This window comes from Falco peregrinus, assembly GCF_023634155.1.
Source record: "Falco peregrinus isolate bFalPer1 chromosome 12 unlocalized genomic scaffold, bFalPer1.pri SUPER_12_unloc_1, whole genome shotgun sequence".
Taxonomy (NCBI): domain Eukaryota; kingdom Metazoa; phylum Chordata; class Aves; order Falconiformes; family Falconidae; genus Falco; species Falco peregrinus.
This window is the reverse complement of record NW_026599548.1, coordinates 504,992-532,487: the sequence shown is the minus strand read 5'-3', so window position 1 is coordinate 532,487 and position 27,496 is coordinate 504,992. Positions and strand designations below refer to the sequence as shown.

The following is a 27,496-nucleotide window of genomic DNA, read 5'->3' as shown; positions in this document are numbered from 1 at the left end:
TTTATTTATACAGAAACCAGGTCTAGGACTGAGTCGTTAAATAAGCTGCGTCTAACCTGTTTCTGAATCTTCACTGTCGGAGGAGCTGGACTCGCTGGTGCTCTCAGACTCTGAGGAGGAGAACCCCTTCACTTTAGAGGAACCAGCAATGACATCCACTTTCTCCGCTGCAAGAAGACAACAGTACGACATCGTTAGAGGCTAATTAATAACCCGCAGTCCTGCCTGGTGCTGCCTGCTCCTCCCGTACTGACAGCAGCAGCCACGCGGATGGGCTAAGCCGAGCTCCAGTCCTGCCTGTCTGCTCATTTGAACCGGGATTTAAGCCTCGCTTGAGCGAGGACCTTCCTCATCCTCCTAATCCCGGCTCCGAGCGGGAAGGTTTGGCTTTAACCAGCCCCTTTGGGTCTCCTCCTCCAGCTGGCTCGTGTCCAGCCAGGAGCCGGTGCTTAATCCCGCGTGGCTGTGTGACACGGGGTTGGAAACCCGCTGGGTTTTTCATTTTTTATTTTTTTTTTAGCTGCCTCAACTTGTTGGTGTAAGGAGGTGGCAGGAGGCCGAGGCAGAGGAAAGGACAAAAAAATCACCTTTTTTTTAATAGTTTCAATCAGAATCCCGATGGATGGGTACACGCTAGGATTTGCTCAAGCCACTGGCCACGCTGGAAGCCTTTACTAAAACTCCTACACTAAAGAAAAAGACCCATCTAAATATTTTCCTAAGGTATGGAAGGATAAAATCCCGAAGGATTTGGCCAGCTTTGTTTCCCCCTCTGATTTATCCTGAGAAGTCATTGCTACCCCCTGGCCATGGGAAATCAAGGGACCCCCTTTAAATCCCCCTATTTCTCCCTCTGCTTGCTGCCACATCCTTTTGCTTTGGGTGGTTTATGTAAAAAAAAAAAAGCTTTTCGTCATTCTTCAGTCGTTAATAAATACATGTGTTACACAAATCTGTATTTCAAATTGTATTAAAAATAGAAATGGGTATAAATTTCTAGATAAAATGTACCTAAATTGCGTTTATGGTTAGAACAAATGGATACAAAATACATTTCAACAGATCACAAGAGACTGAAATATTCAAAAGTCTATCAAAATAAGTTAAAATATCCATTAAAAAAAGGGAAAACCCCTCTTCTACCTCCTGAAGCGGAGGTGGGAGGCACAGGGAGCCCCCTCAGCCTGAATCCCGACATCCGTCCAGCACGCCGGCATCCCGCGGATGCTGAGGGGGAGGAACTGGGTGCCCCCCACCTCGCCACTGCTCCCTGCCCCCCAACAAAGCTCTGCTGCTCATCAGAAAGGTCCTCAACGGGTTTAAGAAAAATGGCTTGCATCAGATTGAAACAACCCACTTGCAGTGTTAATTGGAATTAAACCACCGACGTTTCGGGGGTATATGGGAATAAGCGGTGGTGTATCGGTGCCACAAAATTCCAGCCCCGCGGCAAGACTCGACAAACATTGACGTGTCATTAGAAAAACAGTAAATCCAGGAAAATTTGAAAAAAAAAAAAGACATAAAATCCTCTTTTTCACTGGACAAAGGTCCCAAGCACCTCAATACCTGCACCCACCTTTCCTCCTCCCCATCTCTGCCTCCAGCCTGGAAAAGCATCGCTGGAGAAAAAGGAGAAAAAATTGGTTTTGGGGGCTAAAAGGTACCTTGAGGTTTCCTCTTCTTCCGTAAACATGATGTTACGTATCTCTCCAGCTCCCGTAAGGTGGATGGTTTTAATGTCTCAAAGTCAATCTCGATCTCATCGGGATTGGAGTTTTTGAGCGAGGGTTCTCTCGACTGGATGATATGGACAACTCGGCCCAGTTTTTCACCGGGGAGTTTATTAATGTCCAGGCTCAGCTGCCTCTTCTCCTCATAGGACATGGGTTTACACTTCTCCTCCTCCTCAGACTCGTAGGCTGGAGGGGGCTTGCTGTTCTTCACCGCCACAGGTTCCTTCTTACTACTTAAGAACAATTATAAAATGTTATTATAGAACAGTAATGCCGAAAAGCAGCCGCTTGGCTCTAACCTCTTAAAAACGTCACCACTACACGGTGGTGGGGTTAATAATTGGAACTTCCCGTTGTGGAAAGGAGCGTCTTTTTCATTTACAGCTTGAGCTGGAAGCTCAGCCACAAGGTTGGGATGCGGAAAGCTGAGCTCAACCGGCTGTTAAAGACACCCAAGGCTGAGCTCTGTCCCACCAAGAGCCGAGCGGTCGCAGGAGGGGAAAATTCAGAATTCAGAAAAAGCAGAAGCAGCTCTGGAGGGGAATTCCTTCCATCCACTCTTGGATGGACCAAGGCTCAACCAATGCTGCCCGTTCTTCAACAGGAAAGGCGAGAGGTTGGGCTATTTCAGAGCCCAACACCCCGGTACGGAGAAGTAAAATCCAGCATCCATAAAAAAATATATATTCATAAGAAGGGGGAAAAAGCAATTACAGGGACTCCTTGCCATCACCGCTGGGGTTACCTACACTTCAAACCTGACAGATGTAGACCTATAGATATGCATCCCACCATCTGCAGCAGATTGAGTGCTAGTGCAGTTCATGAATGAAGCCTGGGTAGAAAATCACCCCCCAATTAGTAAATGATGAGGTTAATGGAGTCACAGACAGCCCGTTTCCCTCCAACAATCCGCTGCCGTGCCTGCTGGGGTTCATTCAAAGCCTCAATGCAATAAATGCTGCGGTGAGGCCCGGAGACGGAGACAAGCTCCAAGATCTTGTTCATTATTTCCTTCTTTCTTAATTTCATCTCATTACAGCAAAATATGCCAAACTACTCCTTTTCCCCCGGGGTTAAATACCAGGATCCTGCCTCCCCTTCAAGCCGGCAACTAAGTGGTAGAAACTCGGCTCTCAGCATCTTACATCTTCATTTAAAACTTACAGATCCCCCCCAAAAAGGGGGAAGGGGAAAGAATTAGAGGATTCAGGGATCTGAGATCCAACAGAGCAGCTCCAGGCGATTCCCCCCAGTTCACAGCAGCCACGGGGAAAAGCATCAGCCCCCCCCCCAAAAAAAACGAAGCTGAACTCATGGTTGGGACTTGACACCGAGCAAAAGGGGCTTGCTGCGAGCCAGCCCTAGCGCGGTGTCACTTGTCAAGAATCCTGCGTATAGTTAATTAGCAAAGGGGAAATAATTAAAAAAAAGCGAAGTGCTGTGCGGTAAAATGTTAGGTGACGGAACGGGGACGGGGCTGACCTGGAGGTACTGCTGTTGCTGTTGCTTTTCTTGGCCTTCTTGGGTGGTGGTTCCTTGGCTTTGCTTTTCTTGGCGTCTTCCAGCTCTTCCTTCTTTTTGTGCTTCTCCTTCTTCTTCTCCTTCTTGTCTTTCTCTTTTTTCTTTGGTTTGTTCTGCTGTGGCTGGGACAGGGCTGCAAGCTGTTCATGCACCGCTTTAAGCTGCAAGGCAGACACACACCAAGATCAAGATACTTTTGCCCAGCACCTCCTCCTTTTCCATATTAATTAACTTTTTTTCTCTACCGCCTAACGCTTTCTTATCTTTTAGGAACAATTACGTTGGTTCTTCCAGCTTTTCGTCACGCTGGCATTTCTGGCCATGAAAGTGCTGGCCACCACCCGAGGAAGGAGACAACCTCTTTAGGGGCATTCCTCCCTGCTACGCACTAACAACGCTTTAATTAGCATCATTAACAATGCCACGAGCAGGGAAGATGTGGGAGTCAAGGCCAGGGGTTGGAGCGCTGCTCGTTATCTCACGGGCTTTCCCCACGCTGGGTAAATCCTTGCTCCACCCCGTGAGTTCAGGGGTGTCCCCCCAAGCACAAATTCCTGCCGCTGGTGACCACCAGTGTGTCGTCACTGCACAGGACCATCCTGACAAGCACCAATTCTTTCTGCTTCACTTGAAAAATGTGGGAAAAAAAAAAAAAAAAAAGCAAAAAAAAAGAGCAAAGCTGATGGTCACTACTGTACAGCCAAGAAAGTCTACAGCTTTGAGCTGAAGTCCCCAAGGCCGCCAAGTCCAAGAAGAAGGATGCAGTGGGGACCCCCAATCCATCACGACGGGTGCGGTACCTGCTCCTGGAGCTCCGCTAACCGCTGAGCTCGCTCTTCCTCGGAGTCATCCGACGAGCTGTCGCTGTCGGAGGAGCTATCACTGCTGCTATCGCTAGAGGAAGGGGGAGCCACCTTGGTGGGAGGTGGCACCACCACCGGAGAAGAAGCTGGAATCACAGGTTCTTCTGGTTCATCTGGCATCTTGGCGAAGCGCATCTCAAACACGTCCTGAAAATAGAGGGTTAAAAATAACGTGGTTTGGCAAAGCAAGGTACTACAAGCACGGCTGGGATCTCCAGGGTGCTCCCTATGGATTTGTGGTCTCCACCTGAACAACCGCCACACTGCGTGTTGCAGAAAACAGAATTTCCTGGAAGCTCCAAGCCCACTTGGAATTTTGACTGTCTCCAAGATGATTTGGGGGCTAAAATTTACCAACAAGGAGGAGAAGACTCATTTAAAAGCCACATCATCCAGGTACTTGAGATGCTCCACATCTTCCGCAATGGATCTGTGGAGAGCTGAAGGCAGGAACTGCAGCTTCGCGGTTCCAGTCCCCTCTTCAACCTGCCTGGATTTTCCTGACCCGCATCCCATCAAAACCACCTCAATTCAACCCAACCAACTTGCGCAAAGACATTACCCAATATCCTCATGAGCAAGGGATGCAACACCAGTTTAATTCCAGTTATCCCACCGATGTCAAAGTCCTTCTTTGTCCTAAAGCCTGACAGGAAAATCCATTTTCATTTGAACCTAAGACAAGGCAGATCAGGTGGGAAAGCCGGCTGTATTTAGAGGGTTTGCAGTGTCTTTTTTGTAGTTTCCCAGAAGAGGAACGAGTGCCTCTCGCATCCCAAAAAAGCTGTTTTTTCCCCCAAGGTGCCACCTTGTGAAAGGTGAACCACTTGCAGACCAAAATCCTATTTTTTGAGCACCTCCTACAACGCTAATGAGCCTTGAAAACGGGCTTGATTCATCTGATTTTAGGTATTGAGAAGTCAGGCACTAATTTCTGAGCTTAGTGACTCACCCCAGGCTCCTTTTGGAGCCCGTAAGGAGCCCGGCAACTCCCAGATGATGACCGAAGATGGTGGGATGGACATCTCCAAGGCGGCACAAGTGTCAGTGTCCACATCTTCAACATCAAATCATAAAATAAACCAGGTCATTTCTCCTCTTGCCTATTAAAGGTTTGACTTTCTGTCTACAGTTACTGTTTATTTTTATTATTTTCCAAGTCCTGGGTGCGTGGCTGTGACCAGAAACCCACCAGCCAAGATTGGTGATTTTTAAAACCCAGTGAACTGTCTATTTATATTATATGCACGTTTATATTGATTTATAAAACTTAACTCAAAATCCTGCAGCCAACACCCCCACGAAATCACGCTGATTTAACTCATCACTCGAGCGTGGGAGCGATGTTTCCCATCCTGAGGGTGCCCAGCTCTTCTATTTCAAGCTCATCCTCGTGATTTTAAGGACCTGTTGGGTTCTCTACTACTCAGCATCCATTATTTTTCCACCCTAATTATAAAGCCGAGCAGGTGGAGCACTGCTGGACTGCATTTCTCCATCCTCAGCCGCCTCGTGCCTTTACTCAAGGGTTTTTTTCTGCAGCCTGGGTGTTTCTGGGCGTGGGAGATATTGCTTTGCTGCTTCCATCTGCTGGCAGAAACGCTGCCAACTTCACCGACAGGCTCAGGTTCAGATTTCAGGGGAAGGAGCAGAAAACGTGGGAGGAAAAGGAGAGATTTCCCAGCTCCTCAAGCTTGCAGAACAACGGAGGCACACACGTGTCACTGAATCGCTGCACTTAATGGGTGTTTACAACTTAATTACTGTTTTCTATCAACCAGAAAGTCTGATCCTTGATTATCACCAGCAGACAACGCTCCACCAGCATATATACTCCATTTCAAAGTTCTCTAGGGTCAAAAATAAACCCCCGGGTTGTTTTTTTTTTAACCTACCTGGTCTTTTAATTAACAGCAAGGTTAATTTAAAGTTCCTTTGTGTGAAGTTAAAAAGCAATCCATCAATTCGAAAGCATCCAGGTTAGGCAAAGCCCTCAACGTCTGAAGGATCCCAAGAATCCAACCAGAGAGGGATGAGAAAAACCCGTGAGTGGATAATGAGCAAATTAATGACTTTTTAATCAGGGATTCTTAGTCCTACATCACTGGTACCACTGAGCCATCCTCACTGGGACCAACATGAACCGTAAACATCTTCCATGCACCGACAGTAACCTGAAAATCCAAGAAATCATCTTCTGAGGGTGAAGTGGTCACAAAAAGCAGGAGAACGATTATTCCAGAGGCAGATGTTTCCCGCACAGAGGGTAACGCTGAAGGCAGCGCCTGCCACCGTCTATTAACAAAGATGCCACGTTTATTGTTTACGGGTACACAAGTCCAAACTTGAATCTTTAGCATCGTTTCCAAACCTCAGCAGTGCTCCAGCAACCTCTGTTTTTTTACGTTTTATTTCTGAAATCAGTTTTCTGGGCACGGGAAAAGCAAACGGAGAGGTGCCACCGCGGTCTCACAGGGTGGGAAGCGGGATGCAGCCAGTGCTGTGGTACTAACCTCCATCCCATCACCGCTGCGGGGCTGGCTCTGAAATTTAATGCCCATTTTCTGGGGATTACTACGTTGAAAATGCACTTTTTTTCACCTTTCTGTGTCAGAAATAAGTTTCCCGAGTGGTTGATCTTTGCAGGGATGTATTCCCAAGCCTGTCCACTGGATTGATGCAGATGAAATCCCGATTTCATCCAGCCCTTGGTCCAGATGGTATCACCTGGCAATGCCAGTCACTGAGGATTTTCCCTCATAAAAAAAAAAAAAAAAAAAAAAAAAAAAGGTGAAAGAAAAGAAAAATACCACGTTTCCATGAAACTATTCAGTGCTCGGCAGCCTGCACCGCAAGTGACCGGAATTTCATATCAGGAATCGCCTTTTCATTCTGCTCGTTGTTGGAAAACGCTCCAAGATGTTGCTTAAAGAGGCTGCGACTTTCTGCGTTAAGACTAAAAACAAGAAGGAAAAGAGCAGCCGGAGGGTGAGCATCGTGTTTTCCGGCATCTACTTATCGTAAAATCCAGAAAAAATATTAGTAAGATGCTGAATCCTACTAAATTCATTATAAAAGCAAGGCGAAACACAGATTTACGCAGCGTATATTAACCTCAAATTAAGCCAGCCCAAACCTGAGCGGTATTTTGAGAAAAGCATCACAAAAAAAATTATGAGTGGTTAAAAACTGAGGACCCATCTCGGAGGACGCAGGTGCCGGGTTTGCTGCCACTTTTGTTTCTCTGCCTCCATCACGGCTTCACATGTGGAGCGAAGCAAAACCGCTGGCAGCCCCTTCACGAGCCGCTGTTTTCCTTGAGCGAAGCTCTTCTGACGTCGGTACCGGGGGGGGGGGGGGGAGGGTTTGCATCACATGGAGTTTTTAAAAAGTTTTCCAGGTAGCAAAACCCAGCAAAGCTATTAATATCCAGTTTCTCCTTCCCCCCACCCCCCCCCCAATTTAATAGTTTTTCCCCCAATCTTAACATTTTTCCCACGCTTTCTAGTGTAAACTCAGATCCTTTCCCAGCTTGTTTTCTGCTGGTTGAAGCAAACGACGTCGATTTTCTTCTCCTTTCACAGTGACAGCTCCGCCGCCACCCCACTCTGCTCCGTGCCACCTGAGTCACGCTTTTCTAAGCTCATAAAACCTCTTCCCGTACTGACGTGCCTCCTGTGTCCACGCATCCCCCGTCTCCTCCTTGTTGCGGCCAAGGCATCTTTCCAGCATCCCGCATGTGGCTCCACGAGGATTTGGGGGATTTCATGGCAGCTCCCAGCTGCTCGGCTGGTGAAGTTATTAAGGAGCGACGAAGAGCAGAAAACCTTATTTCTTAAAAAAATTACAAATATGCTCACAATCCTCCCAGAAAAAAAAAAAAAAAAAAAAGGGAGGAATTAGCATTTAAGGGAGCTAATTACCTGAAATGACCGATAACGGGGAATGGCCAAGTGGTTTTAATGATAGGTGTTGAAATGTTTTGGTCAAAACCTACCAAATTTAGGAGCTCTTCATCCCTTTGCAGCGGTTTTCTGTGGCTGCCGTGAGCTCCTTCAGCAGCAAAAGGAGCTCGGTCTCTCCCAGACCCGCTGGGAGCAAAGTGCTTTTCCCTGCTTCAGCCAGCAGCTCCAAATTCCCAAGAAACGAAGGAAACCCGATTTTATTTTTTTTTTTTTGGAGCGGCACAAGCACTTCGCACAAGACACGGGGCTTCTTTAGCTGCTAATTCATTAATTACAAATCTTTCAGGAAGGAGCAAAGCAGAAAACTTCACCAGAAGAATGTCAGGAAGAGGAAATTAAAGCAGCACAATGCAACAGGTACTGTCGTTTGTTTTCTTTCCAGGTGTTTTGGGGAGAAAAAGTGACATTTTGGAGCTGTGCTTTCGCCTCATATTCCTTTATCATCAAGAAGCAAACCGAGCTGAGTCAGCTCACTCTTTGTATCACTTCTACAGCAAAAAATGTCATTTTTTTTTTACTGTAATCCACCACACTCATTTTTTTTTTTTTTTTAAAAATGTTTTTTCAGGACTATGTGGCTTGGAAAAATAAGTCAAGAGAGATGGTGGTATTCATCAAAATCCGAAGTGACAATGCGCGTCCTTACCTGCAGCTTCCGCGCCATGGCCACCACCTCGTGGTCGGCGGGGTTGTACTTATAGCAATTGGAGAACATCAATCGTACGTCTGCCGCGAATTCCTGAGCATCTCGGTATTCCCGGTTCTCCAGTTTAGACTAGAAAGGAGAGGAGAGGGAAAAAAACCAACAAAACTCCCCACTATTAACAATGCAAATACGTCAGATCAATCAATTGAATAAATACAGCTCCGTGGCGCCCACCGACTCCACACACCCGTTACCTCCCTACGTCTGGACAACTGATTTTGATCAAATGAAGGATGGTGGATGGTTTGTAAAAACCAGAGCTGACTACGGGCATCCTCAACGATGCTCAAGAGGTCTCCAAGCCACCTTCTTGGTGGCTGATGGCCGCTGGGTGGTTTGGATGAAGAAGGGAGCAGGGATGCTGTGTTGGAAGAGCAGTGCTCAAGGGCAGGAGCACGAACTGACCTCAACCAAGAAGGGTTAAACCTCCACAAACACCCAAGACTGTGCATTAGAACAATGCCGTGAGCTCCAATCGATCCCCTAGAAAGATCTCAAGAGTTGTCTGACCGGTGTTGCCTGGTGGGAGGGACAGAGGCCACCGGGATGGTCCTTCACTTAACGATGGAAGAAGCTGACAGGCTTTGGTGACACATAAAGACAGGATTCAACCATCTCAAATGCTTTCAACCACCCACCCTTCCTCCAGGAATCACGCTGGTGTCTCTAGAGCTTGGACCTCTACCCTAGGAGAGCACAGACCCGCTCTACGGCCACCTGCTCCTGTCCCATGCCTATGTGGAGCTGGGAGGACTGATCCAGGTGGAGAGAGCCTTGAAATGACCCCTCACCCCCCCAAACGCCGCATCCAGCTGTGGCAATGCCAGCTGAGCCAAGAGAAGCTTCAAGCCTCCTCCTCCCTCCTTGGGAAAGCAGGGATGACTAGGACAACTGGAAGACAGAGAACGCTCGACAGCTGTCCCAGCAACATCTGCCAAGGGTGACCTCAGCCACGCAGCCCTGCCAGACACCGGGGCAGCGAGATGGACAGGCAGCAACAGACGTGCAAGACCTAATGCTCATTGCTGGCCAGGCTGGAGGAGAAAGAAGCAAGGCCAGAATTTACTTCAGCATCCCCCAGGTTTGGCCCACCAAGATCCTACGGGTCCAGAACGCCACCACGAAGGAAGAGCCGTCATCATGGGTGGCTTCAAGCCTGGCATAACCTCGGCAAGGAGTGGGCTGTGGGAAGGGGAAACCGAGTCCTCCGGGTTTAGAACGCAGAGCCAAAGTGGGGGAAGCAGGAGTCAGAGCTAAGCTTAACCTGCTGGCACCTAAGCTCATCCTGCAGCTAAAAAGGTAAGACTTCTAAATAATGACTTAAGGTTGGCTAACTAGAAAGCTAACTCCTAAATCATTAATTAAGGTTTCCTGACGTTAGACTTCTACATCACGAATTAACATTCGAAGGAGAAACGTGGATGCCTTTGCAGGCGGCTTTTTAAAATGACACAGCTTCAATAACAAACTAAGGTTTCAAGGGGAAGCACGGATGAATTTGCAGTTGCTCTTGACAATGGGGCAATTCTAAACCAGACAGAACTAACTGTGCTTGAGCAGATGGATTTAGACAGACAACTTCAGAAAGACAGCCCTTTATTTCAAAAAGAATCGAAAATGGGGCTGGTTTAAATCAAATCCCCTTCTTCCTGCGATTTATGCTCTCTGAGGCCATCTCCTGGACTACAATAAAAGGGAAGATTTAGACAGTAATGGAAATTTTCTATAAAAAACCCCGTGCGAGCATTTCCTAAGAGTCCTTCTGGAAGGATGCCGGCTTGTTTGTTTTTCCCAAATGTCAGGATAACAGCAAGAGAAGAAGAGAGACCGAATGTACCAGAACCCTAGGGCCAAAATAAATCTGGCAGACATCTGGAGCCGCCCAGTGCGCACACGTGGGGAGAAAACGCCCTTTTTGATCTGCTCAGACCCCGACCTCCCCCCTCCTATAAACCTGAGCTTACTTTGATTGTGCTCAGATCCATGGGATGTTTAATGATATCGCAATAATCGTGCAGTCCCAGGGCTTCCACATCCACAGGTTTGTAGAAGGGCCAGGCGTAGGCGGCGTGTTTCTTGGCGAACATCTCTTTGATGATCCCACTGCAGTATTTTAACTGCTCAGAGATTTTGCTACTCTTTTCTACCACGTGTTGTTGCGAGTCTGGAACGTCCTTCTTTGGAGGCTTCACCGGGCGGCTGCTTTCCCGGCGCGGACCCAGCTTGGTGGACTTGGGTTCAGCGGGCAGCGATGACGATTCGTGGATTGGGTCGATGGTTGTTGGCGTTGTGGTGTCTGCTTTCCTCTTCACCCCTTTTTTTGTCTATAACCGATCAAATAAAGCAGTATTACATTAGGCATCATGATTTTGGCTTCAAGCACGTTGTGTTTCTTGTGGCGCTGACTCAAGATTTGCCCATCACTAGTTGACTCGAGCCTCAGGGCAACACTACGAGGACACTGGAAGCCCTTCAAAAATATTCAGCTATTGTTGGTCTGTGCTGAGTTCTACAGAAAACCATGGATTATCTCTGTTGTACCAGCAAAGATCAATGGCATGAGTCACCACAGCAAGCTGAGATTTCCCTCCTGAGTCATATAAAGCTCAAGGAAGGAAGTTTTTAAGAGGATAAACAGGGTTTCCATGCAAACCTGGGTGGAACTCATCAAGTCTAACTTAAACTGGTGTCAGAGAGGGTCACGTAGGCTCCTCGCATTTCTCAGAACATCATTTTTTGGACCAAACTGTGGCCGTTTGCCTTCAAACGTGACTTCAGCAGCAAAGCAAAGGGCGACCACTTGACGGGCTGCGGCATTTCTACGTGGTGAAGGCAATTAATTTAAGCTGTCACAGGAAGGTAACTAAGGAATCACCTACCTTCACGGGCTGGGCGGGTGTTGGGATAACAGGAGGGTGAGGCTGGATGGGCTGGGGAGCCGGGGCCGGCGGTGCAGGGGCCTGGGGAGCAGGTGGAGGCGGCGCAGGAGGTTGAGGAGGCACCATCGTCATTACTGGGGTCTGGACGATGAGGTCGGGGGTGACGGAAGGGAAGGAATGAGTCGTCTGCGCAGACTGGAGGTTTTGCTGTGGCGCCTGCGTCTGCACCGGGGATGACGCTTGGGTTGCGTTCGGTACCGTTGATGATCCCGGTTTGGATGTCACTGCCAAGAGAAAAGAAAGAAAGAAAGAAAGGGTTGCTTCCCTCTCCACACTTAGTTGCTTTAACGGGAAAACCAATTCATCTTTCGTAATAACACCACTTAAAAAACATTGCTCAGTAGATAATTAATACCTCGCAGTTCCTGTTCTTGAGCAACCAGTCAGGGACAAACATCGTGTTTTCCTTCACAAGGATTATTTTTATGGTATTATTTTGCTGGGTGAAGAAGCTCAGGATCTAACTACTAAAACCTCTCCAGAAAAAGAGCAAAATCAGCCACAGACATCCTCCTCTCTTCCCTTCCCAAAAGATTTCTGGCAGGCAGGGCAGGACAAGTGCCCCTTTCCCTGCCTATCCCTTTTTTCTAGGCAACGATTCTTGATTATCATCATTCTGGAACCAAAACGGTGCAGCTCTTCCTTCAGGAGCAATTTCTGCTCCATGATCAAAAAGAGTTTCTTCATTCTCGGGGACTTAAAAGTCATCACAGCTGCTACTGTCCAGGGGAAACCTCTCCCGATGGCTGGGGAGCGAGGGCGTTAGGTGGTTTCAAACATGGGGTGACCGCGGAGGTGGGGACACGGCAGCGCCGTCTCTGGACCTTCCAGCGTCCCTGGGAGTCCCCTCCTTGCTTGAGCTGCTGCTGCTTTGCAGGGCAAAGCTCTGATCAAACCTCCCAACTTTCTGGCATGATCCAACAGCCTCCGGAAGGGGAATGCTGCAAAGCCTGGATGATGCTGGGATACACCCCCGTGCTTCCAGCAGACCTTCAAGACAAAGGTATCAGCAAAGTGAGACCGACCCCAGAGGTTTGGGATCAGCAGGTGTTACCGGAGCGCCTTCTGCCAGACAGCACACGTACCTCATTAGCAATAATTAATTTTTATCTTCAGCCAGAAGAGAGCTCAGTGTTTTGGAAAAGGTGGCGACTGATCCCTTGTGCACATCCAGAGCAGGGGGAAATCCCACCGCTTGATCCGTACCCGTGCTCCCCGCAGCAGGGGCTGCATTTTGGCTGCTCTTTCGTCACTCTTACAAGGAAATTCTCCTGAGCCCGACATGTTAAGCTGTGTGTTCTGCCCTGCTGGCTAGCCAACACCTCTTCCAAGAATCACTCCAAAATAATAATTCATCAGAAAAGAACCACAGCCAGATTTGCTCCCAGTGGATCCCCAGGAGCTGCAGTTATTGTAATCCCACTAGAAAAATGTTGCGCGTTGATGCTCGACTAGGACTGCTAGCAAGCTTATTTTGGCTAGAAATGAAACAGCAACCTATTAAGAGAACAAAATCCTGAGTTTTCATCCCATTCTCCTCATAAAATGACATCAGAGTGCTGAAATCCCCAAATCAGGTGGGAACTTGCAGCCAGAAGGATCCTGTAGCCCTGCTGGGATCCCAGGGGTCCTGCTGGGATCCCAAGGTCTTGCTGGGATCCCGAGGTCCTGCTGGGATCTCAGGGTCCTGCTGGAATCCTGAGGTCCTGCTGGGATCCCAGGGGTCCTGCTGGGACTACGAAGAAGCTCTTGCATCACTCAGGCAAAGCCCACATGTGTCACCTCCCACCTTACACAGGAGCTGGAAGTTTCTATTGGACACCGGCGGGGGTTGCGCAGCGGAGCTTTTCGGCCAGCATCACACCTGGGTTTTAATAACCCTAAATCCATTACTATACACTGAATTATTTACTACACAATAGGATTTAACAGGAGGTAGAAAGAGGAAAACCATCTTGCAGGTCCCCAGATAGATATTCCACATAGTAAATAGAGAGCTATTATATTATATTTCTATTCTATGCAGTAAATCACAACACGGAAGCACCCAGGGTGGGATGCCCCAGGCTATGTATGTACAGAATTTCCAGGTGAACCTACAGCTCCCTCCTGGTCAATACTATAGGTGAAGAGCTGGAGGGTGATGAGCTCAGGTGGGGACCTATAGATTCTATACACTGTAGGGTCACAAAGAGGAAAGGAGACCTGTGTTTGTAAGCGCCCTCTACGTCGCGTAAGTAAAAAGATCTTCTCTACGGGCGATTTCATCACTTCTCCTTCCAAAAGATGCTGAGAAAGGAGATGGCCAGTAATTCTCTAACCAAGAAGAGCTTCTCCCTGCACACAGTGCCTACAAAAAAATAACAATTAAACAAAAATAATCTCAGCTACAAGTAATCACGACTTGGTCACACGCAGGAAAAAAGCAGCAACTGCGTCTGTTCAGGCTTCCAAACCTGGATTTCACCACGCTGAAAGGACTCACGGACACGGAGAGAAAGAAAACTTGAGCCACGCAAGAGAAACACGCATGGAAACACACACAGTCCTCCCCTGGCGAGAGAACGGACGGCAAAAACCTGCCCAAGGCACAGGAAAAGAAAATAAAGCCAAAGTCATTAAAGCAGTTTGAGCTGTTCCAACTTTTTGAGCCCTTTTTTTTTTTGTTGTTCTTTTGTTCTTTGGTGGTTTAGATTAAAAGATGTTCTGGAAACAGTAGGACGCCCCTCCGCGCAGACAGCTGATGACGGTGGGTAAGATTGCTGAGGGAAGACCCAGTGGATTTAATAAATCTTGCTCTGAATTTGCAGCAGCTGCCCAGGCGATGGCAGTGCAGAAATGCTTTCTCTTCCAACAGCTACCCAGGATGTTCAGCAGTGACTCCTGAAGTCCAACTTTTTTCCTCTATGACTCAGACAACTGGTTTTCAAATCCTCTCCGAGGGTCAACCCTCGAGCTGCCTGGATATCTTCCACTGATTTTCCAGTAAACCTCGGAAAATAACCCACTGAGATCCCAGCAGCACCAGTCCGAGGCTGACACAGCATCAGAACAGATGCGAGGATTCAGTGTTCCAGAAGGGTTGTGGGATGTAGGCAGTAAAAATAGGGTCATATCATCATTTTTTTTGGTGGCACAAGCTTGGTGACGCTCCTGCACGTGCTGTTTTCCTTGGGATCGCACAGCATTGGGGTTAAAAGAATGGGAATGACACAAGATGGAGATGAGAAATGTCTGAAGTTCAGAAGGCGAGCTCCAAAGTGGACACGCATTGGACGAGGTGCCATTGAGATCGAGTCATGGCCAGGATGTTCTCAACCCTTTGAGGAACGATCCGATGGCATCAGCAGCCGATGTTGAGCCTGGGGGATGGTTGGAATCCCAAGTAAATGAGCTAATGAAATCCTTGAGGTACAGACAGGGGAATCGGAAGACAATTTTACCTCTAGTAGCAGTCACATCTACATCCAGTTGTGGTGTCCACACTTCTGGATGTGAAAAACTGGAGCAGGTTCATAGAAGAGCTGTAAAGGAGGACTAAAAGATTGGGGAAAAAAAAATCCGCAGAGCAGAAGAATCTGATTATTAGAGAACACAGAGCGAATGGAGGGGAGCCTTCAACATAACGGAGTTAATTAAAGAAGAGAAGAGTTCAGACCAGAAACGTTAGCAGGAAAATACCTAACTTGGCAGCTATTTCGTGCACTCCTTAAGTGCCAGCAGAGATTATTTTCTTTTTTTACTCGATTAGATGCTCTTCTATCAGACAGACTAAATAAATGAACCGAGTGGTTGAACTGTACTTTTATATTACGCAGCAGAGAGAGGACCGGCTTAAGTGAGAAAAATGGTAATTTCTGAGCCTTTAAATCCAGGAGCAAAGTGTAAAAAAAAAACCAAACAAAGCCTACATTGTTAACATAAAGCCTTAAGGTACCACCAGACACAAATACAGAACATCATTTTACTGATTTATAACCTTAAAGAGGGTTCAAAATGCTGCAATTCCACTTTATGCTGAGCCTAAAGCATGCAGATTGATTTTTCAGCCCTACGAAGGAGCAAGACGAGGTCAATCCAACAGCCTGGCTGCAGGAAAAAGGGATTTCTAGGATTCTGGCTGAGCACAAAGCAAATTCATCTTCGGGGAGCAGCGTTCTGCCTCGCTTGGGGCAACGCATCCTTACTAAGGATGGCGAGCTCCTCGAGCATCAGGCAAAACTTAATAAATGAGGCGTGGCAATTAGAACTTGAGGATGTTACAGGAGGAGAGCAGTGGGTTTATGACGCTCAGGACTGGGTTCAGACGCTCTCCCTGCCATGACTCCCTCAGCAGGCTGGAGCCACCACATCGAAAGCTGCTTCCTCAGGGGTCCCTGCTGCTTTTTTTTACGACAGCAAAGCAGCTGTGGAACTCCAAGGGGTCTGGCATAACCGAATTCACTTGGCATTTTAACCCCTGAGGTGCTGTGAGGGGTATTTCCCCACCTCAGCTCCCCCCACGGCAGAAATGAAACGCTTTGACGATTGCTCTCAGCTTTTTACCTGCGTGGAAGAGCTGGGAACGCTGATGTGTCTCCAGCACTATAAATACACAAGCCTCAGCAGTGCTGTACGCAAAGCCTGTCCCCAACACTCCTCCGCCCCCCTGAAAATGACACCCAGAAGCCACAGACGAGGGACTTCGAGGACATCCCCCAGTCCTGCCCTTCACCAGAGACAACCTCCTGACGACAGGCCAGCGCACGAGGCAGCCACCCTCCTTCCCACCCCGTTTTAGACACTCTACATGGTAAAGAGAGGCACTGAGAATACTGACAACCACAGGAGGATGCCTGGGTTTTAATTAACACCCCAATTAAGTGCTCTTCATTCAAGCAAGGATAAAACCGGGTCCAGAGCTTGCGGTCAAGACACTGCGTGAAGCTGAGCGGCACTTATCCAGAACCATTCTATGAAGAAGTGTCATACCTGCTTCCTTCCTTGCACGTCCTCTTCCTTTCGTCTGGGCTATAACGATTTCCGTTTCCTCCTGGGTCATTTCGGAGATTTTCTGCAGGAAAAGCTTTTCTAGAGCTTCTGCCATTAAGACTATGTCATCCCCTGGCTGGAGGGAAAAATAATAAAAAAAAAAGGATAAATTAGTCAAGGTATGTATTTCCAGAGAGAATTTGGATTTTCAGCCTCCTCAGCGCTGTCGTTTCGTTACAGTGCAGCGGGAAGCCATGTGGGATGCTGCCCCAAGCATGGAATACACAAATCCTCACCCTAAAGTTGTTGTATTTTCTAGGTAAAACCAGATGATGGGCAAGGACATCACCAAGCAGATGCACTGGATAATAAACTGATGCAAGGTGTTACCTGCCTGCAGCAAACTCTGTTTTTGGAAGGAAGGAAGGGAAAAAAAGAGGAAAAAGTGGAAAATGGAAGCGGTGGGTTAATGCCAGCCAGTCATTTCCACCATGTGAGAGCCCTCTGCCCTGGTGGTCTCACCGAAGAGGTCTCTCCGTAGAGGAGCAGAATAGGGGGTAAGAGCTTGGCCCCTTGCAAGGAAACTTCCTCCCTGGAAAAGGAGGTTTTTAAGGAGGAAGAGGACTGTTGTGAGCCTCTATTTGTTGCTAAATCAGTGTGGAAGGAGAGGACAGGATGAAGTGGTCTTGACAGATCTGGAGAAGGCAAAGGTTGGGAAAAAACCCAGAGAGGATGAGACCACCTGCCCAGGAGCACCCTGCAGCAGTGGTCTCACTGCTCCAGGGAGGTCTGGAAGGTCTTCTGTGGATAGTAATAAACCTTGGCGGAGAGGGAAGAGCAGGTGGCAACAGAAGAAGAGTCTGGATTGATGTGAAGACAATAACCCAATGGCCATCACTGTCATGACGTGGTGACACCAAGAGGAGGCAGCTCTGGCTCTGCCATTGGCACCAGGACCAGTTAAAACCACGCTGGCCCATCAGACGGCACGCACAAACCTGCTCTGCTGATGGTTTGCAGGCTCCATGAGGCCGACAGAGATGTTTCTTCAGACGCTTTTCTGCCCCCAGCCTGGAGGACACCAGTGAAGATGAGGGAAGATCAGGGGAGAATCAGGGAGAAAGCTGGCAGGGGGAAGACACCGTGGTGGGAGAACGTGACGGAAGACTTGAAGGCAAATATCGAGTAATTGAAGCCCTTCAGAGCTCACCCTCGTTCACGTTAAATGATGCTGGCTCAAACCAGGAAAGGCAATGGCCAAGGAAACGGTTCTGAAGGACCAAAACTGCTAATGCCTGGGGGTTTTGGAACAAACTAGAGAGGTCTTGTGCAGTGTTTCTGAGAGGAGGAGGAAAAAAAGGTCAAAGCACACAAGAGCAACAGGAATGGAGATAAAAGACCTGGGAGAACCAAGGAAGAAACCAAAGGGGAACTGAAATGCTCTGGCAAGTGGTGGTGGAAAGGGTGGAGTGGTCGGCGAAGGAGAAGGCTGAGGCGCCGACCACGTCTTGCCGACCTCGAAGACAGCAGTAAACCCTTTGTCGGTGTTTGTGGTTCTTCTGCTACTTAACAAGACAACGAGCGAGCAGCTTGTGCTCAGCCTAGTACCACCCCTGAGAATCTTCTCCAGCTCTCCAAGCTCCACCACCATTCCCAAGTTTTGGCTGACACAGGCCACTCTCCCACCACCACCATTTGCAGAAATGCCCTGGGATGCTCCTCATGCCTCCAGATTTTTATTTTTTTTTCCTCCACCCCAACTGTTTATAAAATGGTTTTCAGGATGTTTCTCACTCTCCGGAAGGGAATCTTCTCAACGAGGGCACAGTCAGGCATGACAAACTCAACGTGCTGCTCCGTGTATCCCTGGTTTTTCCCTACCAGCATGAAGTCAGCTCCTTACCGAAGCTGTAGGACATCAGCAGCACAGACCTACTTCTCAAGGAGCTGTTTGATAACGTTGGAGGCTCTGCTCAAGTCAGACCCTAAGAAAATCTTAAAAATTGCCTTTTAAGAAAAAAGAAAAAGAAAAAAAGAAACCAAACAACGTCGAGACTGAAGATATCTGCTAATACTTCTCATGGGAGGGAAGGCTGCTGAGCCAGCCCTGTCTGCTTCTTGCTTCTCAGCAGAAGACCGACGCACCTGAGCTCCCAACAGATTAATCCCATTTGTTTTCCTAAAGAAGCTGATCTCGACAGTTGTTCCTTTTAAGGACCGTTCAAACAAGCAATGCCTGCATTTCTGCAGACTTCCCTTGGAAAAAGAGGATGCAGATTTCCCTTGGGGAAAAAAAAAAAAAAGGCAGATTTGGGAACTTTCTGTACCTTATTGTAGATGTAGCAGTTTGTAAACATCGTGTTAAAATCCTGGATACATTCTTGAGCGTTCCAGTAGTAGTTATTCTCCAAGCGTTTCTTTATTGTTCCCATATCCATCGGAGTTTTAATTATCTTATAATAATCCTGCGAAGGGCAAAGAGGGAGAGGTCAGTGTGGGAACTGAAATGTCAGTCAAGTTTAAGGTCTGGGATTGCTCCATCTCATCCCCAGACCCACCTGGGTGAGATCCTCCACACCCAGCAGATACTCAGCCCACCAGACTTCAATCCCATCAGCCTCTCAGCTGGGATTTTTCATTAAACAGAAGGAAAAACCTTTGGGCGATGAGTAATTCAACCCCAGAAGCACCAAAATGCCACGATTCTGGGATTTTGGTTGGTAATGGTGCTGAGTAATTGCTAAAAATGTTACGGGGAATCAATGACCCTTCGCAGGAGATCACACGTTTAACAGAGTGATGTAAGAAGTGGGGAAATCAGATTTATTACAACCCTTTAAATGCATCCTATTTTTTTATTATTATTATTTTTTAAATGCATCCTATGTTTCTATTTTTAGGCATAACGTTTAGAAAAAAAATAAAGGGGGCTGGAAATGCTGTTGCTATAGAACCGGCACTATCCACATGCAAGAGGGAGCTGGTTCCTATCACGAAAAAATTAAACAGTCTGATGCCCGGCTAAGAATTATATATTTAAGAGTTATTACACCTTAAAAATAAAACAGACAAGGAAAATTGGGTGTTAGGTAGAAACACCTCTCTCAAGGAAGAGCATCTCAAGGAGGAAGGGACCAAGCTGCCTCTGGTGGGAGCTGGAAGGGTCCAAACCAGAGGTGCAGCCGGGAGGATGCTGCTGTGATTTACTGTAATTAACGACCTCTGAATTATTTTGCTGGCTCCTTGGGTTTGACTCTGAACTCGTCCTGGTGAAGGGCCATGGGAAGGGCTGCCAGGGAGGACACCGGCAGGCCACCACGCAACCCTTGCAGCAGGACAAGGCTTCCGTGCCAGTTTAGAACTGTCGAGTTGTTGAGACTAGAAGATCTTTAAGATCATGAAGTCCAACCATCAACACCACTAAAACCCATCCATAAGCATCGCCACCGACACGCCTTTTAGATACCCCCTGGGATGGTGGCTCCACCACCTCCTGGGCAGCCCATTCCACCACCAGACAACCTTTTTGGTGATGAAATTTTACCTAAATATCCAATCTCGACCTCCCCTGATGCAATTTAAGGTCATTTCCTCTTGTCCTGTTACTTACAACACGGGAAGAAAGTGACCCACACCTCGCTACAGCCTCCTCTCAGGCAGCTGCAGAGAGCGAGGTCACCCCTCAGCCGCCTTTTCTCCACCTTGGTTCCCTCAGCTGCTCCTCACAAGCTCTCTAGATCCTTCTCTAGCCCCTTCTCCCACCTCTGGACACGCTCCAGCCCCTCCACATCCCTCCTGGAGTAAGAGGCCCAACGCTGAACGTGGGATCTGAGGTGTGGCCGCCCCAGCGCCGAGCACAGGGGGGACGATGGCCACCCTGGTCCTGCTGGCCACACTGTGTCTGACACAAGCCAGGCTGCTGCTGGCCCTCTGGGCCACCTGGGCAGGCTGCTGGCCGTCAGGTAGCCCCCCAGGCAGCTCCCCCACCTCGGGGGGTGGCTGTGACCCAGGTGCAGGACCCAGCACGGAGCCCGGTGAACCTCTGTGCCCATCGGTCCAGCCTTCCCACCCTGGGGCAGATCCACACTCCTGCCCAGCACGGGATCCCCCGCAAACTGATTGAGGGAGCACTCGATCCCCTCGATTTAATTGCCAATTAACTTAAAATCGGTGTCCTTTATGAAACAACTCGTGTTACCAACGGCGCCGCAAGAAGCGCAGCGGCCGTGTGAACACAAGATGCTCTGTGAAAGGCTCCGAGTGTTTTCAGTGCAAATAAAAAAAAAAAAAAAAAAAATCCAAAAAAATCCACTGATAAAGCAGCAATCACGGGAGGTTTAAGGAAGGCGCAGAAAAGGGCGCTGGGCTTCGGGGTGCAGCAAGGCAGAGTCCAAGTCAATGTGGGATTTGCTTAAGGAATCTTGGAATTTTAATAATTTTTGGTGTGTTAAATTTTTGGCGCTTGGCGAGGGGACAAAGCACTGCAGCCTCACCCTCCTCGACTCCTGAAATAATATTCCTACTTTCTTCTCCGCATCCTGGTGGGAAGAGGAGGCTGGTAAAGGGCAAAGCAGTAGCTGAGCCACTGGAAATTCCTCCTTGTGTGCGTGTGTTGTAGAAGATCACAGAATCATACAATCATTTAAGGTTGGAAAAGATCCTTAAGATCATCAGGTCCAACCATTCAAGAGCGATTCTGTGATTTCGGGATACGGTGCGGACACACCCTTTGGGTCTCACTCCTCCTCCCACCACAAACCGGTTGCTTGACCTCTACTTACAGGGAGGTTCAGCTTGACGGCATCCACGGGCTGCTGGAAAGGCCACGCAAACTGGTGCTTCCACAGCGTCTTCAGCACCACCTTGAGCAGATACTGCAGCTGGTTGGTCTGGCGCTTGGGTTTGTTGGGGTTGGAGGTCTCCGGCGGCGGGGGATTCACGCCTACAGCACTGCCTGGTTGGGGTTGAGCCTGGGACTGCGTCGTAGACATCTGGGTGGTTTCTAGTCCATCCCCCATGACCGGCAAATTTCTCAGTCTCGTTCCAGGGCCGCTCTCCACCGACATGCTATTGATCCCATTGCATTCCTCACCAGACACCCTGTAAAGCACAGAGAAGGGAGATGAGGGGATGGCAATCCTGGTTTTTGGTACCAGGTGCTGCTTAAAACTCAACTGCTGGACTCGCCCAGGCCACCAGACCTCGCGCCCCACTCGCTCGGCAACACTCGTGTCACCCCAACGACTGATGTCACCCTTCTGCATCCCAGGGCAAGGAAGGTTATTCTCAGGCAATCTGCTGCCTCTTCCACAACCAGAGCTGCCTCTCCACTCCTTAGCAAGTGTTTTACCCTTGGTTCTTGCCTAATTAGGCTAATGAGGACTCCAAGGGAGCCTCCGCTGCCTCTAAATGAGGCTCTAACAAGCCGCCCTGGGCAGGCACCAGCTTCAGCCCCAGGGTTGGGGTTGCCACCAGCACAAAGAGGTGATAAAGGGCTGTCAGCCCACTTTTAGCTCCAGCTAAAGGAGCGCAAAGCGATGCATTTACCTCCTTTCCAGCTTCTTGGCAGTCCTCACCCCACCCCAGGGGCCAGCTGACCCCAGCCTCAAGCCAAAGCCTGTCCTTCAGGGGATGCTCCAGCTGAGCCACGCAGCGGACAGACCCAAATTTAATTCCTGTGATCTGCTTTTGGCAGATAATGTAGGTAGACAGGCTTTAGGTAGATAAACGTTAGGGAGATCATCTCAGAGAATAATTTTAGGTAGTTAATTTAAGTAGATAATTCAGATAGATAATCTAGGCAGATAATCTTTGGGCAGGTGATCTCTAGGTAGCTGATCTTAAAGTAGATCAATTAGGGAGATCATTTATACAGCTAATCTTTAGGTAGCCAATTCAGGAATTCGAAATAAATTCTAATATATATTAATATATAAAAATATTCTAAAAAATTAAATTCTAAAAAAATTTCCTAAATTCTAAATAAAAAAAACAACCAGAAACCTGGGGGTGGGGAGGAAGGAGTTTTTACAGAGCCTATGGATTTCTCCCAGGGCGTATTTCAAAGCTCTCCCAAGAGCTCAGGGAGACAAATCCATCCTCCTAATCTACAGCTGCGTGAAGGGGTCACCCCCGAGCCATGACCGGCCACCATGAGCCGATGGTTCATGAACATGATGGCTCTTGAACTCAACAAGAACAATGGAAGCCTCACCACCCCCACCCCCCAGTGAATCCCACCCTTACTGGGCGTGTGGGACCCTCCTTGTGTAAAGCCACCCTGCACGACACACTCCGTCTCATTTAATGCTGAGCCCATGCTAAGCTTAAGACATGCAGTTATTAATCTGACCGCTACATATTGTGTGAGATTAACTAAAAGCCTCATGATTCACCAGTTTCAAGTGAGATTTTAGGGAAAATAAGGAAGAAAACGTCTCCCATCTCTCCGTAGGTGGAGTCACGGAGTGCTTTCTTAGCTGGGGCGGAACTGATTTGGTGTAGGATTCCCAGCCCTGCATGATCCATGAAAAATCCCAGTGGCCGCCGAGGCGTTACACTGGGAAGAGCAAAGCAGGTGCACTTGGCCTGGAGTCGGTATATACTGCCAGTACCTATAGGCAGCCATACGCTCCGGGTTGGGGTTTTTATTCTGATGCCCCGGAGCAGCCCCGTGTCTCTGGTCACGGCCTGGCTGTGCAGACATGGTCTCCACACGTACGGCAGCGAGGGATGAGGAGGCAGAGAGATGAAGCATCAGTAATTTCAACTGCCGCGTCCCTTGACGGCTTCCGAGTCCCTGTAAAACCTCAGCCTGTCTCATGCCTCGCTCAAAGGCTGTGGTCCGTTGTTTTTACTGGCGTAAAACCAACACCGACCACCTAATTTATGAGGGCAACATCCCATTTTAGTCTTTAGATGATGGGGTTGAACTTTTCAGGGCTCCAAGCGAGTTGAAGCATTGCTCAAGCGACAAGATAGCTGCAGCAGGCTCCCTTTGCTCCCCCTGGGATAATTACAGGAGATTTTATAGGTGCGGAGCACGGCGTTCAGAGCTGTTAGCTCAGCTCTCCCGTGAAACCTCTTACTCCTGGCTTTCTTTTTGCTCCTGCTTTTCTTCCCTGTTAGCAGGGCAGCCTGCCTGCTCTCTCCAGGGGAGATGCGACTCAAACCCGACAGGATCTGGAGGCAATTTGGATTTCCCTCTCTTGCAAAATTCCTTGAATTCTCCTCTGGGGTGGTGCTGATTCCTCTAGGTCACATATTAAAGGGAAGCTCTTAAGCAAGAAACTGTTCTTAGCAAGTGGTGGCCAAGCAAAAAGAAGCCTCTTTACTCGCTGCAAGGAGCTACGTTACCTTGTAGGATACATTGCCATATAATTTTGCCCCAGAAAACGATGCAGAGTCAGAAGTTGCTTGGCTTGTCCATCTATCTTCCGTGGCTTCAGGCACAAATGCCTTTAGATACTGTATCTGATGAAACAAAACAAAGCAATTAATCTGAGGCATCAACCCAAGGCATCAGAAATGAAGGCTACCTCCAGAGAATGAGGTAATTTTTTTTAATGTACATCGACAGTCCAGCAAAGGAAAGGAGTCTACAGACACCTGCAAACACGAGACACCTATGGAAAAACAAGGAATGGGCACCAGTATTTCAGTTTTTCCCAGGCATTCTTCCACCTTTAGGGCAAGCTCCTTCCTTAAATTCATCATTTCAAGGACTGCGTCCACCCGACTTCCTTCTGCTCCCTCTCAATACAATAGCTCTCCGAGAGCCAGCTGTAGGAGGAAGCCAAGGAGGTTTTTGTTGGGTTTTTTTCTTTTTCCAAAGAGAAGGGAAAATATTTCATCATCGGTTTAATTTCTTCCTCTTCCACTTAAAAAGTGAAGGCTCTAACCACCCATCCACACAGTTAGGTATTTATATTAGATTTATTCTTTTTTTTTTCCATGTATCTTCTTTTTCTCATCTTTTTCACTGTCTCCTTGCTCCTTTGGAGGGATGCTACTAGTCTCCTCCTGCATTTTCAAACTCCAGCTATTTTTTTTTTAAGGGATTAGCTGGAAAGACACCAATTCACATCACTCTCCTCCCCCTCCCCAGCGGTTCCGTTATGACTCTTACATTCCCCTGCCACCTGTGTGCCAAAATATCAGAGAAAAAATATTAGAAAATGTCAATTTTTAACAGTTGCTCGGCCCATCGCGATGGGCCAAGGGTTTGCAGCCCGACCTTGCTCCCCCCGCAGCATCACCCCAACTTATCTCTGTATCAGACTGTGCTATAGATGCTACTTTATAGATGGGGCTTTCTTAATCTATAAGGTCAGCGCCACGCTTGGGTTTTCGTAATCTGATCTATGTTACAGATCAGAAATCTAGTCTGTATTATAGATTATGCTATCGATGTTGCTACAGCTGGGTCTTCATTTTTTAGGCTTAAGAAAACCCAGACGTAGCACCCCCATAACCTACAGATAAGAAAATAATTAACAAGAAGAAAATAATCAATAGATTAAGAAACCCTTATTATTACATATCCCATATATGTAATAATAAGGTAGCACCAGCTCGAGATTTGCCAACCAGAAAGCCTTCGTCAACCTCCTGAGACCAACATACTCCAGATACTACCTTCTCCTTTGGCTGAGGATAACGTGTTTATTCATGGCCACGTGGGAAAATCAGAGAAGAAGGCTTAGCTGATTACTGTGATCAGTGCGCTTCGTTAGGCAAAGCTATAAACGAGATGTGGGAGGACAGACCTTGCGGGGATGGTATCTAGCACAGAGAGGCTCAAATACACCAGGATCATGCTGCCTATGTTTATGCAGATCCATGGGATTTTAATGCTGCCTGCCAAAAGAAATTCCAGGGTTTTCCCGCCCCCCCCCCCGGGAGAGAGGCGGGAAGGGAAAGGGCTGTAGTGCGGTGCAGGAGCCGGCAGAGGGAACTGCCAGGCCAGGAGGAGACCTGCAGAAGGATGTCTCCTTCTCCCCTAAAGGGATACAGGGATGGAAGGGAGCAGAAATGATGTTGGGGGGCAAAAAACAAATTGAGAAAATCAGTCTGGAAAACTCACTGCATCGATGGGATAAAAGGGAATGTGGCTGCTGGTCCAGAGGAGCTCCAGAGGGGATCCAAGGTGGGGACTGCTGACGCCAGCCAGAGGAATCACAAGAGAATAAATCCAATGGTTTTGCTGGGAGCAAGGAAGGAGTCGGGAAGCAGAAAGCAGATAAACTGATTAAGTGTTGGCAAACGAGCAGTGACATGGGCAAAGCCTGCAGACAGGGCTCCAGAGGACGGAGGATGGTGATGGAAGGAGGGATCGTGGGCATATCTGGTTTGGGATAGCAGCAGGTGCACACACTTGCGTAAAAACACAAACTGGGTATTTTCCAGCTGAAAAGTGGGAGAAATTAATCACTAGGAACACCCAGTGGGCTGTCACAGCACCGGCCTCCGAAAAACATTGTGGGAGGGGTCTCTCTGAACAACTTGACAAGGGTGGTTTGTGCAAGAAAATGCTGGTTTTTCTTTGGGCAGATGGATTATTTCAGGCTGGCTGAAACAGGCAGATGTTTGAGACTGAAATGAGGCAGATCTGTGAGAGCAGAGCAGATGGAAACGAAATTCCATGGAGGATATACTTGATCAGGGAGGTATCCATCTAAAGGGGGGAAACCTGAGGATGCCTCCACCACCCACCTTAAAGCAGTGACCAAGAAAGATGCTCTGGGACCTGAACAGGAGATCAGCTGCGGTCACAAGAAGCCAACCTGAATGTTCCTCCTCTCTTGCCTCAGACTAAATAAAAAGATTAAGAAATCTTTAAAAAAGCCTCTGAGAAGTAAGTGTTATCAAATAATAGTGATTTCGTAGTTGTTTTTTGGTTTTTTTTTTTTTTAAAAAAAGTTATTTGGAGGTTATCTACCTGTCCTGGACAGTGAGTTGCTAAGCAGAAAACAGATTTTAATCTATTTTGAGTTGTAGATGTTTAACTAAGGGTGTTAAAACCAACTATTCCCAGCACACAGACAGCTGGACACTGGTTACATCAATATTTGCGGCACTGGATCCATCCATAGCAACTTTATTCTAATTTCAAGGACACAGAATTACTTAAACCCCCACTTTTAGAAGACACACAAGGTTCAGGATGCCCAAGCAGCTAAATGAAGTGGGTACTGTCTTGCTGGATTGCAAGACAGGCAAGGAGAAGCTGGGGCACACGTGAGCACTAATTGTTGACTTAATTTAATCCTAAACCCTGTTTCTGTTCCGTTAACTGGACCGTATCATGGCTACTCGGCTCTCCGTGCTAACCAGCTCACGAGACCTGCACATCTCCTCCCAAACCAGTGCGACTTGGTGGGTCAGGAGCAAAAGTGGTTTATAAAAATTGAGGAGAAAAGCCACCATGCTCAAGGAAGTACTAAAAATGAAGGAATCCGCGTTTCTTCGTGCTGTGGAGTGAGAGGATCTGCTCCCCGGGGGCTTACTGGGAAGCAATGGGTAAATACGAACCAAATGGGATCGATGTCATCCTCTGATTTCGAGCTGAACATCTCCCTCCTGTATTATCTCTTGTTCTTCAGAGCTGTCCCCTGTGCTGTGCACCCCCCCGAAGTGCTGATTCCCTTTACCTGCTGCCTAAAGTCAACCCTTCAACCCTCCACAGGATGCAAAAGCCACATTTTAAAGCAAAAATAAAGCCGTGGGTCCCTTCTGCAGGAAGAGGGAAGAGCTGGAATTTTGGTTTGTAAAGGCAACCCCCTCCCCAACC

The 27,496-nt window shown here is 48.0% G+C and overlaps 1 protein-coding gene across 1 annotated transcript in view; it reads right to left on the bottom strand.

Annotated features, from left to right (window-relative positions):
- BRD4 (bromodomain containing 4) overlaps nt 1-27,496 on the bottom strand; it is a 75,517-nt gene that overhangs the window by 19,679 nt on the left and 28,342 nt on the right. The window contains 11 exon segments of the mRNA XM_055793174.1: nt 57-167; nt 1,668-1,966; nt 3,222-3,421; nt 4,061-4,270; nt 8,735-8,863; nt 10,759-11,118; nt 11,674-11,957; nt 16,705-16,840; nt 19,032-19,169; nt 21,486-21,804; nt 24,061-24,177. Of these exon segments, the coding sequence (XP_055649149.1) occupies nt 57-167; nt 1,668-1,966; nt 3,222-3,421; nt 4,061-4,270; nt 8,735-8,863; nt 10,759-11,118; nt 11,674-11,957; nt 16,705-16,840; nt 19,032-19,169; nt 21,486-21,804; nt 24,061-24,080 (2,206 nt within the window). The 5' untranslated portion in view covers nt 24,081-24,177.